This window comes from Portunus trituberculatus, chromosome 18 (assembly GCF_017591435.1).
Source record: "Portunus trituberculatus isolate SZX2019 chromosome 18, ASM1759143v1, whole genome shotgun sequence".
Taxonomy (NCBI): Eukaryota; Metazoa; Arthropoda; class Malacostraca; order Decapoda; family Portunidae; genus Portunus; species Portunus trituberculatus.
This window is the reverse complement of record NC_059272.1, coordinates 14,810,003-14,824,241: the sequence shown is the minus strand read 5'-3', so window position 1 is coordinate 14,824,241 and position 14,239 is coordinate 14,810,003. Positions and strand designations below refer to the sequence as shown.

At 40.7% G+C, this 14,239-nt stretch overlaps 2 protein-coding genes across 2 annotated transcripts; one reads left to right on the top strand and one right to left on the bottom strand.

Annotated features, from left to right (window-relative positions):
- Positions 1 to 38: 38 nt before the first annotated feature.
- On the top strand, positions 39 to 5,960 carry LOC123505471. The gene is made up of 9 exons (XM_045256803.1): positions 39 to 307; positions 2,813 to 2,874; positions 3,404 to 3,573; positions 3,998 to 4,169; positions 4,564 to 4,695; positions 4,859 to 4,903; positions 5,097 to 5,183; positions 5,512 to 5,624; positions 5,894 to 5,960. The coding sequence occupies exons 1-9, from the start codon at positions 124 to 126 to the stop codon at positions 5,901 to 5,903; spliced, it is 975 nt and encodes a 324-aa protein (XP_045112738.1). The 5' UTR covers positions 39 to 123; the 3' UTR covers positions 5,904 to 5,960.
- LOC123505375 (THO complex subunit 2-like) lies at positions 5,057 to 13,025 on the bottom strand. Its single transcript, XM_045256594.1, has 6 exons — positions 12,874 to 13,025; positions 11,199 to 11,635; positions 8,054 to 9,253; positions 7,660 to 7,856; positions 7,169 to 7,378; positions 5,057 to 6,889 (listed from the first exon to the last, which is right to left on the bottom strand). The coding sequence occupies exons 2-6, from the start codon at positions 11,614 to 11,616 to the stop codon at positions 6,743 to 6,745; spliced, it is 2,172 nt and encodes a 723-aa protein (XP_045112529.1). The 5' UTR covers positions 11,617 to 11,635; positions 12,874 to 13,025; the 3' UTR covers positions 5,057 to 6,742.
- Between the last annotated feature and the right edge of the window lie 1,214 nt (positions 13,026 to 14,239).

The window sequence follows — 14,239 nt, the reverse complement described above, 5'->3', positions numbered from 1 at the left end:
GCAGGCTGGGTCGAGTGGATACAGTAGAGGCGAGCTCACCTGCTCACTATCTACGTGGTAGCAGCCTCAGCCTCCAGGGGGTGAGGATTCAACCTGTGCCAATCACTGTTCTCTGCTGTCCCCATGAAGACCGTCGTGCTATTAACTGTGTGCGTGGTCCTCGCCCACGCCGCCCTTCATCCCAATGAACTCACCCGCCCAAACCCACGTCCACGTCCCCCACGCACTCAGGCCAGGGTTTTCCCTCTGGAGAAGGCCCCACTGAGGATGCGAGCAAAGCAGGCGGATGTGGTGATTGACGGGAAAGGTGAGTGGAGATCTGTACTGAGTGACGGTTAGAAGCCCCGAGCCAACAACTAATTGAAGAACTGAACTTAATTGATAACAAGTTTCAAACTGTAAACTAACACACGACTTTAAGAATGAATTTACACTGAATGGTTTTCAGGCACCAGTCCAATAACTACGTAACACTAGCCAGTATGAGTTATATGTTCATGTGAATACTTATAGTGGCTTGAGCAAAATGGAGGTAACTTTGCATAAGAAGACGAAAGGACAAGGAGCTCCCTAAATGATCAATGATGAACAATTAGGGTTGCCATATATTAACTATCAAATACCCAGACATCTTCATTAACACCTGATATAATATTAAAAAATATGTTAATGAATAAAAAGAAACTCAATTTATTTACTTTTGATGTAGTAACAGTCACAAGGTCACAAGCAAGGAAACAATAATCCATACTGACGCCTATATTAACACAGGTTAGAGAAAGACTGGCGCGCAACGTCATGTGACCAAGGGGAAGGCTGGGAGCATCCACTCTATATAAGACCATATAAGGGGACTAACAACTAAGTGGGCCTTTTTTTTATTTCATTCTTTATGTCGCCCTTGGCCAGCTTTTCCTTCTTACAATTTAAAGGTTAACAGAGGGTATGAATAGTAAGTAAGCCGTACACGGTGAGGCGGTCTGTCCGCAGGATCTGAACACCACCACCGGCCTGACAGTGACAGTCTCCCGAGTCCCGCCGCCGAAGTGTAACCTATGTGCACTCGCTATATTTAGGCCACCACCAGGCACAGCTCAGTTCTGGCGAGATACCTGGAGTGATGGTGGCCTCTTCCTAGAGGACACACACACACACGATAATAATGTTGCTACTGCATACTACGCACTACACTCCCTCACACACTTCCATTCCGCATTCCTTCCCTCTCTCACTACACTTTATGCATTTCAAGTGGGAAACGATAGGAAATGTTCGGGAAACACTAAAAATCCAAGAAATGTTGAAGAGTTGACACTGGGAGGGACGGGGGTTGTTGGGGGTTCTTATCCTGGCCATGGTGGGCGCCTGGCGATTTGAATGGGGGCCTATACATAACCATCGCCTCAATTAACAAAGTAATATGCTATTTATCTATTTTGTCTTTGATTCTTGCTTTACTTCACTCTCCGGGTTTGGATACACAAGAGGTCAAAGAGGAGCGTAAATAAACATTGGTGGACTGACCTGGGGAGTAGGCAAGGCTGAGGCTGTTCTGTGGCCCAATATTTACGCACGTCATTCATTTCAAAAATCGCCAGAAAAAAGAAAGGCGCCCAGGTTGGAATGCATTACATTTTTAAACGCAACAAATAATTTAACTAACAACCAAAATATAATAATGCTACCGAACCTATTGTTAACGAGACATAGGCCAACGAATCGTTTATATTTCAAATTTAGGATACCAAAACACATCATAATGTCGACAAGGAAGGCACATCCACACTACATCATGTTACATTTTCTGAATTATCTAATTTTTCATTAAAGTTATGCACATTATGTGCTGTAATAACTTCATTATCCAATGCATTCCATTTTTCCACCATTCTGTGTGGAAAACTGTATTTTCAAATATCCACACATTGCCTCATCCTGATCTTTTCATGTCCTCATATACTACTATCGTCTGTCAACAGCACCAGGTCTTCTTTGTCTATCTTTTCAATATCATTTACTATCTTATACATTGTTATTAGGTCCCCACGTTCTCCTTTATCTTGTAAGATGTGTGTGTATGTGTGTGTGTGTTGTGATGGTGGTAGTGTGGCATTATAGTAGTAGTAAGTGTGGTGGTGTAAATGAGAGAGAGAGAGAGAGAGAGAGAGAGAGAGAGAGAGAGAGAGAGAGAGAGAGAGAGAGTGTTTGGTGGTGTAGCTTCACACAATGAAAAAAAAAGAAAAAAGAAAATAGAATAAATAAATAAATAAATAAAATAAGATAAAATAAAATGTCCATGTGTTTACATTACGTAACATTCCTCACTCCTCCTCCATGATCACACCTGTTGTTTATCTTTTGTTAAATGAAGACTACAACCTTACCATGTCTGAATTGTTCTATGTGTGTGTGTGTGTGTGTGATGCAGGCCTGTGAAGATAAAAGTGAGAGCTTAAAAATGTTCCCAAAATTGCTAAGTCTTAAAAAAAAACGACCCAAGGGCTAACAGCACATCCCCGAACCCCCCACCTGATAAGGATCACCACTAATCTCAAGGGGTCGGCCTGCAGGAATTCAGGTTAGCTCCCCAAAAGCAGCTATCACATGGTAAACTCTTCCCCCTTCCTCTCTCCCACCATTTTAACTTATAGAAATAAACGGTTATTGATGAAAATTGAAGTTCCAAACATTTGAATAAGTTTTAAAAATCACTCAGGACAGATTTTGCCACGTGAATTCCAGACATGTGCAGGAAAATCCAGACCTATGGCAACCGAATGAATAATGATGATAACTGTTTCTCTCCTTCCAGAAACCACCATTGGCCTGGCCTCCGCCTACTACCTCAGCGGCATTCTGGATGACAGCTGGAATGTAAGTATATCACCCCAGGCAGAGGAAACACATACTGGGATGAAAGAAAGAGGATGGGGATGGAAGAAAGGAAAGAAAAACATTTACATTAGAAAGTTATACCTGGTGGTTAGTGGAAAGCAATAAATAAGATAGCAATGCTTTCTCTTCTCTTCTCGAGAGAGAGAGAGAGAGAGAGAGAGAGAGAGAGAGAGAGAGAGAGAGAGAGAGAGAGAGAGAGAGAGAGAGAGAATGATATTTTTATGTCAAACATACAAGAGAAAGTGTCGCCTGTTTATAATTGTGTTTTATGAATAGTTGGGCGCAATAACAAAAAAATATCACAATAAATGATGAATCAATAATAATAATAATAAACTTGTAGGTGACAAAAAATCAACTAGAGTCTGGTGACATATTAACATGTGTATTTTTAAAATGGCTCCTATGAAAGTCTTTAGTGTTTCATAACAACCAAGAAGTGACTCATAATGATTTGACTGAGAGCCAAACGACAATGAACAGATTTACACACGTTATAATCCTACAGATTTTGGGAAAGATTGTTGGCGCTCTGGTGGGAAAGGGGCAGGAGGGCGAGGTGGACTACTTTGAGGTGATCAGAACACAAGTGCAACAGGTGGTGGGGGACTACATTGATGCACACAACATGAAGCAACTTGAGATCTACAAAGAAAGTCTGGGCGTCCTGCTTCAGCGGTACGGGAAATATAGGAGGAGGAGGAGGAGGAGGAGGAGGTGAAAGAATACAATAAGTGGTGGTTTGTAAAGAGGTGGTTGACTCACACGTAACATATACACGTCAAGTAATTAGTAATGCAAAGCCATCTCTCTACTTGATGTAGCTACTTTTCTAACTATACCTCTAACACAAGTAACATTTTTCACTTTTTTAATGGAAGTTGTTATTGGTTAAAGTTGCTTCTGATGAGTATCTTCAGTAGCTTCTTTTATCTCCCCTCATCTTCCTTCCTCATCCCTTACGCTTCTCATTTATCTTTCATTATTCTTCCACCCTACCCTCACCCACCCACTCTCTCTTAACCTGCACATTCAGGAACAGCTGTAGGAGACATATAGTATGTGTTGCAGAATTATTACCCTTTCACCACTCTCCTGACAGCTACATGGATGCTCCAGTGGAGAGCTCCAATTATGCTAACAAGAACACAGTAGCTAACTCCCTCTCCACCTCCATCATCACCAACCGCTTCCTGGTGGAGGCAGGTGAGAGGCCACAATCCATGATCATCCACTTTGCAGACATCGCTTCCATCCACATCTTGGTGCTCAAGGTAAGGTCCGTCTGTCTTTGACTTTCTAATTCTCGATTGACTAGGCAAATTATCTAACACCCACCCAGAAAAGGCTCACCTCAGCAAACACCTAACAATGCTGTACAACATGGTAAAAAACTCTCTTGTCATTTAATGAAACAGAGACACAGTTTGCTGTACTTGTAAAATACTGTATATAAAAAATATAATGAAAACACTGAAAAAATTTAAAGAGGCTTAAAATAATCTATCTGCTTATGTATCTAGACAAAAATTAAAACCTAACCCTTTTTCCCACAAAGTAACAAACTTTTCCAAAGTACATATCTTATATATGGACTCAAACAAATAGGCACACAAATATGGTGAATACATACACTTCCAAAGATGATCCCAAGCACTTTGCCTCCAGGATGCAGCCCAAACCTACAGCAAGCAAGGGGCACCATCCAGATGGTGGGTAGACCTTGATGACCAGCTCAACCATTACATCAGCCACGGCAAGACTCTACAGAACGCAGTGGTGGACTGGCGCAATGATATGGTGAGTCTGGAGACCTCGAGAGAACCACCCATTGATTTCCTAAACTGTGTGACTCAATAGGTTCTCTACAAAGTACAAATAAAGGATCAAACTCATCCTTTCCTATCAGTACAATACAATTAGAGAACAAAATCAACCTTGTGCATTGTTACTCTTCCTGCAGGTGACGTGCAGCTATGAGGAAGGCAGGAAATACGATTCTTGGATTGTAAGTATAAACAGAAATGCCTTAAGAGGTGGAGTCACTCTGCAGTTAATTTCATGTCTATAAACTGAGTTAATATACAGCCATAGTAACTAATTTATATTGAGCTTTGCAAAGACTACACAAAACTAAGGATAGTGAATGAAAAGCAAAACATCACCAATTTGGGTAACTGTATATTATGTGGCTGCTACAGATTACTGACCCTGTGGCACGACTGAAGGACACCTGCAGGCAGATCCACGGCACCTCAGGCTGTGATGACCACTGCCAGGCCTACCAGGTGTGTGGTAACTTGGTCTCCTTGTACTTACTAGAACTATGCCACCTCAAAATATGTTTTGTTCATGCCATACTGACAAACTCAAAGCAGATACAAATTTGCTGCAACTTAATTTTGGTAAGCCTTAACTGTCCTGTCACTGCATTTCAAGTCCTCTCATTTTCAATCAAATATATTTCTATTTTCTCATAATTCCTTTGACACCAGAATTAAACAGCAGTTGTGGTTAAGATTGTCAGTGGTTTGGTATCAAGTCTATTTCATATTTGAGGCAAAGTAAAACTGGTAACAGGCAGCATAGGTGACAAGTCATTCTCTCCTGTGACAGCTGACCATGAACCGGGAAGTGAGCCAGTTTGTGTGGAACTACATGGGGAAGGCGCTGAGGGAGTGGGAGATGCTCAGACTGGTTTCTGCTGCCATGGTCAAGAAGATCTATGGGTAGGTGATGCTTCAAGGCTCAACGTGCTCCTGTGTCACTAAGAGGGACTCAATTATGATGTTCCTGCATGTTGTGTGTTTGTATATACAGGCTGGTATTACCACATTGCTGTTGCATATTAGGGTGGCATAATTGTAAATTAAGCTATCCATGCAATAAAATAGGTTATGAAATATGCAATAATAAACTGATGATAATAACGATACGAAAAACAATACATATCAATATCAAAATACCAATAACCACCATCATTCCTTCTCTTCTCCAGCAATAACTAATAAAGCACGTCCTCCACCAGTGCCTTCCTCAGGCTTCCCTTGGAAATAAACCTGCCATCAAAAGAGACTCCTTTCCTTCCTCCTGCTCCATTGTAGTCACTGGTACCAGCTGCCTCCTTTCTGCCTCATGAATATACATGGTGTTAATACACACAAATCATATCATTATCTCTCAAACTGCTGAATACATTATCAAACCTACAATTTCAGCACCAGATAAATTATTTGAATTAAGTAAAGTCATATGACCAGTCTAAGCTCATCATGTGCAGAGTTGTAAAAACTCTTTATCAGCTGAGTATAGCAACAAGGCCTGTAACAAACATATATAGTTGTCTATCTATGTACCAGGCCAGCAATTTCACAAGGGGTGGCCTGCATAAAACATCACACACTCATACACACATCGCTAGCCCTGTTGGCCACTGGGATGTGCTCATGGACCACCCTACTACACAAGGAGCTTCAGTATGGCACAGCTGGCCACATACTTCCGTAACACACAAAAAATATGATAGAATAATAACATAAACAAAGCAATTATGAATATTCCTAAACCCAAATATGTTTATGTATAAAGTGTTACCTGTTAGTAAAAGCAAATAATTCAAACCATTTCATTTACTTTTACTCAGAAAACCAGTCCCTGCAGGAGGACAGAGGCTACACACATTCCAGGAGCACACGTTAAAATGCCACGAGCTGCATAAAAAGCAGACATTCAGTATAATGAAGAAATCATTTTGAAAACATGTGGGAGAAAACATACTTTCCTCTTCCTCTCTCTATCTCTCAAACATAAGGTTCCACAGGCAATGATGGAATTACACTTAAATCTTTCATAAAAATTTCACCACCTTACACTTGGTCCATTTGCTTGGTGAGGGTGAGGTGTCCTGGTCACCTGCCTCGTCATTTTCATCCAAGGCCTCGAGTTCCTCTCCCTTCATCCTACCCACTTTGATGGTGTATTCTGCATTCTCTTTCTGATAAAGGCAACAGCATATGAATAATTATTATTTCAGTGATTGAAAGACTAAAAATAGTATGAATGCATAAAATGTTCTGTTCAGAATATGCATACCAAATTTTGGAGGATGGTTCTTAAATAATTGAGCAAAAATATATATTCTCTTCTTGATATAACTGTTAAAATGACAATTAATGTAAGAAGTAAAAACAAGTATAAACAAATCCAAAACATCCACAAATCACAACCACAGTGCATAACAACACAAGAAACTGAGATCAATATAACTTCTTACTTGTAAATCAGGACAGTCCTTGGCTAAATGCTCCACAGAGCCACAGCCCCGGCAAGCCCCGCCCCTCGGGTACAGCCCCCGGGGGTTGTCAGGGCACTGGCGAGAAATGTGACCCGACTCCTTGCAAATGTAACAGGTAGCAAAAGAGAAACTCTTCTCTGAACCCTTCTTCAGATTGCATGAGGAGGAAGTGTGCTCAGTTGAGCCACACTGGAAATTCATAGGGGAAGAAAAAAAAAAAATGTCAATTGTCACACCTTGAGATCAAACTCAATCAAATAAAAAAGAAAAAAATATTAAAGCATAAGGTTAGGTTCAGAAAAAATCTACTGGAACAAAGGCTTCCCTCACTACAGTGCAAATCTTGAAATGATGATCAATTCAAGAAAGTACTACTACCATTGTACATACTAGTAAATGAGTGATGGAAACAATCACAGTTTTGAGGATGACAATTGTGACAGTGATAACAGTGGTGTGTATCTCCTCACAGTGTAGCAGATAGAGGGTTGGCCTTCACCATCAGCAGCTGCTATACTGGGGCAGGCTGACACCATGTGGCCTGGCTGACGGCAGTTAAGGCACACCAGGCTCCTCTCATTCTTCAGTACCCGCTCCTCCTTGCGCCGCTCCTTTTTTATCAGTTTGTCCACCTCCTCCTGGCTCAGTCCCTCCTTATACAGCTTACCTGATGGCAGAAAAAAAAGTTGGCATGTTTAATGCAGGGATTGCTATATGTAGGCCTAAAGGGGATGGCACAGACGGAATAAAAAATATAAAATGAAATAAAATAAAAAGAGGAAAGAGGGATGGATTTTCCTTACTAAACTAAAAATGATATTGGTAAATGCTACAAAGGACTGTTAAAACTACAGTAACACTCACTTCTAAGCTTATGTAATCTGTCAGCAGCCTCCTTTTTCACAAAGAATCCATCAAACTTCACCACTATTCCACTGTCTTCGTTTTTGGTATCTTTCTTCCCCTTTCTGTTATTCATCACTCTTTTACCCACATTGAGCTTCTGAACCAGCTTTCTGTGGTAGAACCTCTTCCTCTTCTTCACAGCACGCTGCAGGAGAATTTTTTCCTCCTTAGTAAGTTCTCCTCTACTCCCATCTGTCCTAGTGGCATAGATGGTCTCCAGCTCGTCCACCTTGGCAGCCTCCAAGGCTTCCACATCCTTACGCAACACCCAGTACTCATCAAAATTGGTCATTAGCTCATTCTCCTCAAAATCTCCCTGAAAACTAGAAGCATTTTCCATTTTGTTTGTTTTATAGTCATGAGTCTCAAATGTTTCATCTGCTTCAGTTTTCTGCTGTGTGTTAATTGGACTTTGTGACATCTCTGTTTTTGAACTACTATTTTTCTTTTTGTTATCAGAATGTGGTGTTGTTATTTCTATTTCATCCTTTTCCTTCTTTTTCTTTTCACTCTCTGGTTGTGGTGTCACTGATTTTTCCTTGTCTTCAGCCTCATTTTCATTGTTAGTTTGGGATGGTAATGTCTTCATAGCTAATTTGGCTTTTTTTGATTTTATATTTTTCTTTACCTTGCTGTTGGTTTGCAGTGTATCGGTCATTTTGTCATCATCCTTATCTCCTATGTTGATTTGCTCTTCTATTGTCTCTGTATGTAATGTGTCTTTTTTCAGTTTCTTCTTGACTTTGCCATCATCTTGGGTTGTCAGAACAGTCATGCAATCTCGTCCTTCTTTTCTCTTATTTCCATTAACCTGGGATGGTGTCTTCTTACTGCCGCCAACAATGTCTTTTCTCTTTCTCTTTTGTACTTCTCCAGATGTTTGTGAAATCATTACTCTTGTGTCATCCTCTTGAACACTGTCATTTTCACCAGTCATTTGCTCCACTTCTGGGTGTATCTGTTCTCTTGTGCTTTGTTCCTCCAGTTGCTTACATTTGTTTTTCTTTAATTGTACACTGCTTCCTTTGTTGAGGGAGGACAATGAACCATTACCTATAACAACTTGCTTCTGATTTTTCTTCTTGTTTTTTTTGGGGGGATTATTTTTTGAACCTGAATCATTCTTGTAGACCGGGGTGAACTGGTCCGCCCTGCCAGCTGGGATGAATTGGGCCACTCCTCAAAAATTTATGAAAAATCTGAAAATTGAAAAAAGTGAATACTTACCTTGAAAGCCCACTTCAGTATCTACACAACCTTAAAAAAGTTTTTGGTCCTGACCGAAAACTTATGGTTCCTAGGGCATCCCCAAAAAGCGTGTTTTTCAAAGTTGCAAAATTTTTGTATCCGAAAAAAAACTTTTATTCAATTTCTCCTGAAAGTACACTAAATTTTGTTGAATTTTTATAAAAATTGCAGGTCATATAGATAATTCTTTGTTCTTTTGCATGCTTTAATCAGAAATTGAAAATTCCAATTAGTTTTAGTGCTATAGGCACTTTAATGAGTGGCCCGATTCAATCCGGTATATTTTGTATACCGGAGTGTACCAGGCCACCACACTTTCATTATGTTTTTGCTAAATTAAAGCTTCCTAATGTTTTTTTTTTTTTTAGTTATAACCATCATTAAACTTCCTCCTCACACCACTGATGTACTGCAACCTCTTGATGTTTGCTATTTTAAGCCTTTGAAGACCAGTGGGATGCCACTATTACCAAATGGCAAGCAGCAAACTATGCTCGGAAAATTATCAAAGCGGAATTCGTAGATTTGGTGGGCAAGGTTTGGGATGAATGTTTCAGTCTCCCAAATGTAAAAATGGCCTTTAAAAGACTGGTTTGTATCCACCTGACTGCAGTGTTTATCCAGTGAAAACATTCAACCCAGATCTGTATAAATTATGCAAAAGTGTCCAGACATCTTCAGAGCCAGTCCACAAACCAGCGACTCCAAAGAAGGTCAATCCTCCCAGAGAGATGATTTCCCCTTCAACCTCTTTCGAGCAGATAATGGCAGATGTTTTCAGAAAGCCCTACCCAACCACTAGTGGTACAACGCAGACAATGGCAAGAAGAAAAATAGATGTCCATAGTTGTGTCATAACGCACGATGAGTTCATAGAAGCAGTCGAGGAGAAAGAAAAGATGATCCTTGAAAAGAAGAAGAAAGCAGAAGAAAAACAAAGAAACAGAACCACAAGAAAAAGGAAAGAAGTTTCATCTGGGGAAGATGTTGACGACTTTCTGGAAGAGTTTGAAGAAGAGACTGTAGAAAAGAAAAGGAAAGCGCCAGAAGAAAGGACATCAAGGAAGAGATTCCGCAACAGCACTCCACTAAAGGAGCCCAGTTCAGCAGAGGAGGAAGATGCTGAGCTATTGAACAGCAGTCATTCTTCAATCAGCAGTATAGAGGACATGGACGAAGATGAAGAAATTGAAGGTGTTGCAATGTTTAATGCTCGGAAGTACAGTAGAATACAGAAAAAGAGAGAAATAGAAGAAAATGGCTACTATGGGGTGGATTATGGAAAAGCATATATTGGGCGTGTGATTATGTGTGGCAAAGAGTTCTTGAAAATGAAGTTTTTGGAAAGAAAACCAAATGACATGTATGACAGGCTGAAAAGGGATGATGTTGATGACTCTGTTGATGTGAAATATGTGTTTTGTGGACCCATAAAGCTTGTGGGCACAACACCTTATCAGATTCGAGGTGTGGATGTGGCCTATAAGAACTATAAAAATCTAAAAACATATTCTAGAGAGAGAGAGAGAGAGAGAGAGAGAGAGAGAGAGAGAGAGAGAGAGAGAGAGAGAGAGAGAGAGAGAGAGAAAAGTAAAATACATAAAAGATACTGAAAAACATTAAAACTTTAGTGGCCCAAAGGATGGCCCAATTCACCCCAAAGGGTGGCCCCATTCACCCCAGGACTTCGGCATAGAGTAGGCCACTTATTTATGTTAATAACTTCTATAATGATAATCAAAATTATTATTTTCTTTCAGGGAATATGTATCACATAGTAAGGTACCTTCACACAAATTTTCAATTGATTTGACTGATTTGTGTAGATTTTATAATAAAAGATGTAAAATGTGGCCCGTATTCACCCGGTCGAAAACCTTGACCTTTTTCCCTTCTGAACTGATGGTATACTCAGGTACTGAAGTCTTTGGGCCTTTCTTCTTTCCTTTCTTAGTCTTCTTAACTGCATTTTGTACTGCCAGTACGGGTTGTCCGTTTTCTTTATCATTTTTCTGGTTCTTTGTAATTTGGAAGGCAGAATGGGAGGCATTCTGCAGTCTGGTCTCTTGTTTTCCAGTGTCAATTTTTTTTTTTTTATTTGCAACTTGTCCAAGAATCCCATCCTTTTTCTCATTATCTTCTTCATCCTGATTCTTTTTTCTTTTCTTCTTGCTGGTTTCTAACTGTGACACAATCTCTGTCCATGGTGTTGCATCCTCATACTGTTTCTTGTTGGAACCCTTGGAACCTTCTGCCCGTGCAAAGCGAACCATCTCTCAAACACACCAATATCTGTAAAGAATGGAGAAAGAACATAAGGCATATATAAGATTTCTATAATTTCATAGAGCAGATACTTTCACATCTTTAATTGGAAGTTCATATTTCTTTAAGACCACTGTATCTCTTCAAGTCCATTTAATGATTCTGTTTGTAGGTTTCTAAGGAAGAAGGGTTGCTTCCTTTCAGTTTATGTACTGTGCTTGTTGGTTGGATACTCAGCCATCTACTCATTTGGTCTTCTCCAATCTAAAACCATTTCCCACATCCTATCCTATAACCTCCAACTCCCCCCAAGGTTACTGAAACAATGGGGAGGAGTTATAATTTTGTATGTATTTACCAAAAGGCCTCATACAAGATGGACCACTCTAATGAGCCCCATACAAGCTAGGCAGCCTGTCTAGGGCATGAAAGACACTGAGCTGACAGGCACTGTTATGTGAGCCATACACTATTCAGGCCACCCGAAGGCACAGCTCAGTTCTGGCAAGACACTGCAGAGCAATGATGGCCTCTCCCAGGGGCAAGGAAGAGCTTCACCTACTTACGGCAGCAGTATTACAGTGAACACTCATTATAAAAGACCAAGAGGAGAAAGAGTAAAGCACGGATCAAGGATTGACTATTAAAAAAGAGATGGACTGTAACATATGAGATTGATTCTGTTCAAAAGTGCCACTCTTCTACTATGACACAGAGGGTGCTTGGTGCAACAGACATGTCCTTAGCATGGTGCTGAATGCTGTGCCCTCAAGACTGCCTTAAGTGCCCATACATGCTCACTTCTGCCTCAACTGGATGCTGGCTGGATGGAGTCAACCAGTCAGCTGAAGGTGCAGGCCACCTCATGTGCCCATACAGTCAGTTTTTCCTGAACAGTCCTGTTTTGCTCAGGCCGCCTGAGCGTGTATGGGGCCCAATTAGCCACAATCAGAGATGCATCACACTCTGACTATAAATAAATACTGAATTACCTATGTAACATGTTACAACATTAACTTCCCCATGACTTGCTCACAATTCTGTCCTTGAGTACTGAAAGCTGTCATCACAACGGGAAAGCAAGGACAGGGAGCCAGGAAACGCGGCGAGTGAAAGAGACCCAGATATTAGGATACTGCCAGGAGGAACACCACAGACCAAATGTAAGGCAATTTGACAAACCAGCGGACGTTATGTTAGTAAATTCTTTATGAAAACCTAAATTATAGCACCACACTTATGTAGAAACAAAAACCTCCACTAACCAGTATTCACAACGCCGTACTCTTCCCCAGCCTGATCCACAACACCTTAGGACGAGCTTCACCTTCAGCGTTGGGTACACGTGTTGCTTTTCTATGTTGTGGTGTATGCTACAGCTTCGGCCTCATTCAATTCGGTCTCCTCATATTATATAATTCAGTATGATAAGAGACGTAATTGTGTAATTAATTTAATATATAACTTTAGCATCACAATTATGTAATCAAACTAAAAATCAATAATAAATTACTATTTAACCGAGAAATATGTATTCTGGCACTCGTGACTCCAGCGCCTCAGGTTATTCGTGGCATGCATGAGTGTGGTGTTCCCAAGGATGACTGACAGTTAAGGCAACACGTTATGACAGTTCAGAAAACAGTGTAGAGAAAGGGGAACAATTATCCTTCTTCTGCTTATCATAATGTATATGAAACTTTCAAGAGGAGGCTGGATAAGTTCCTAAATGATATACCAGACAAACCTCCAATCTCAAGAGGAGCAATGTTGAATTCCATCGTAGACCAGCTCCACCATAGGAAGATGGAGTGAAAGTGTGGCGGCGGTGAGTCCCCAGCCTAACGGTGGTGATAAGTGATATCACCAGAATCACAGACAAGTAAGACAAATACGACACGTAAATTCCAGTCTCAGAAATTTGCTTCTCAGTGGGACCAAATTTTTGTTATTGGTTCCAAAGATGGGCTGTGGAAGAACCTGAAAGACCTTTACTTTGACGAGACTTTTCTTTACATTTCTGTGAATCATATTAATTAATCTGACTTAGTCTTTCAAGAAATGGAATATGTTGCCGAATTTTTACACTGGAAGGTTGAAATGACAAAGTTGGCGTCGTTCTAGCGTGCATGGCGCTGCTTATCTCTAATGCAAGTGTAGCTACATTATTAGTTATTTGAAGAACGGTATGATTCGCGCCATCTGATAGTTATGGAAACTAACTATTTTGTGAAAGGACAAGTGGAATCGGTTATCCATCACCACAACATCGTACTGAAACTGTACCTAGGAAAGCAGAGGGAAAGGCGTGTGAACGGCCACAGGTTTTTCTGACTGTTATCGACTAGCCTATCAGACACAAAGGTCGTGTACGAGACGGTTTTTTGTTAGACCTGCGTCACCTCTAGCCAATGATGCCGTATTAAGTGCGTGAAAACCTTTACGCGTGATGGGGTTTGGATAGCGCTGCGTGGCCATAATGGCGCGAGTTCTATCCTGACCCATGGCAGTTGCTTGGTGATATTGCATGGTAGTGCTTCCTCTTCAATCCCACCCCAGCTAAAGATTGGCCACAAGTTGACATTTCTGCCTTAGTGACTCTTGTGTAGTCGATAGGCATTATCGGGAATA

Excerpts from the sequence above, each read along its gene's own strand:
- LOC123505471 (XM_045256803.1), top strand. The coding sequence starts at position 124 with ATGAAGACCGTCGTGCTATTAACTGTGTGCGTGGTCCTCGCCCACGCC. Across the intron at positions 2,875-3,403 it reads TTCTGGATGACAGCTGGAAT|ATTTTGGGAAAGATTGTTGG; the intron begins GTAAGTATATCA and ends ATAATCCTACAG. Across the intron at positions 3,574-3,997 it reads CTGGGCGTCCTGCTTCAGCG|CTACATGGATGCTCCAGTGG; the intron begins GTACGGGAAATA and ends CTCTCCTGACAG.
- LOC123505375 (XM_045256594.1), bottom strand. The coding sequence starts at position 11,616 with ATGGTTCGCTTTGCACGGGCAGAAGGTTCCAAGGGTTCCAACAAGAAA. Across the intron at positions 9,254-11,198 it reads TTTCGACCGGGTGAATACGG|CTGGCAGGGCGGACCAGTTC; the intron begins GCCACATTTTAC and ends AATTCATCCCAG. Across the intron at positions 6,890-7,168 it reads AGGACTGTCCTGATTTACAA|AAAGAGAATGCAGAATACAC; the intron begins GTAAGAAGTTAT and ends TGCCTTTATCAG.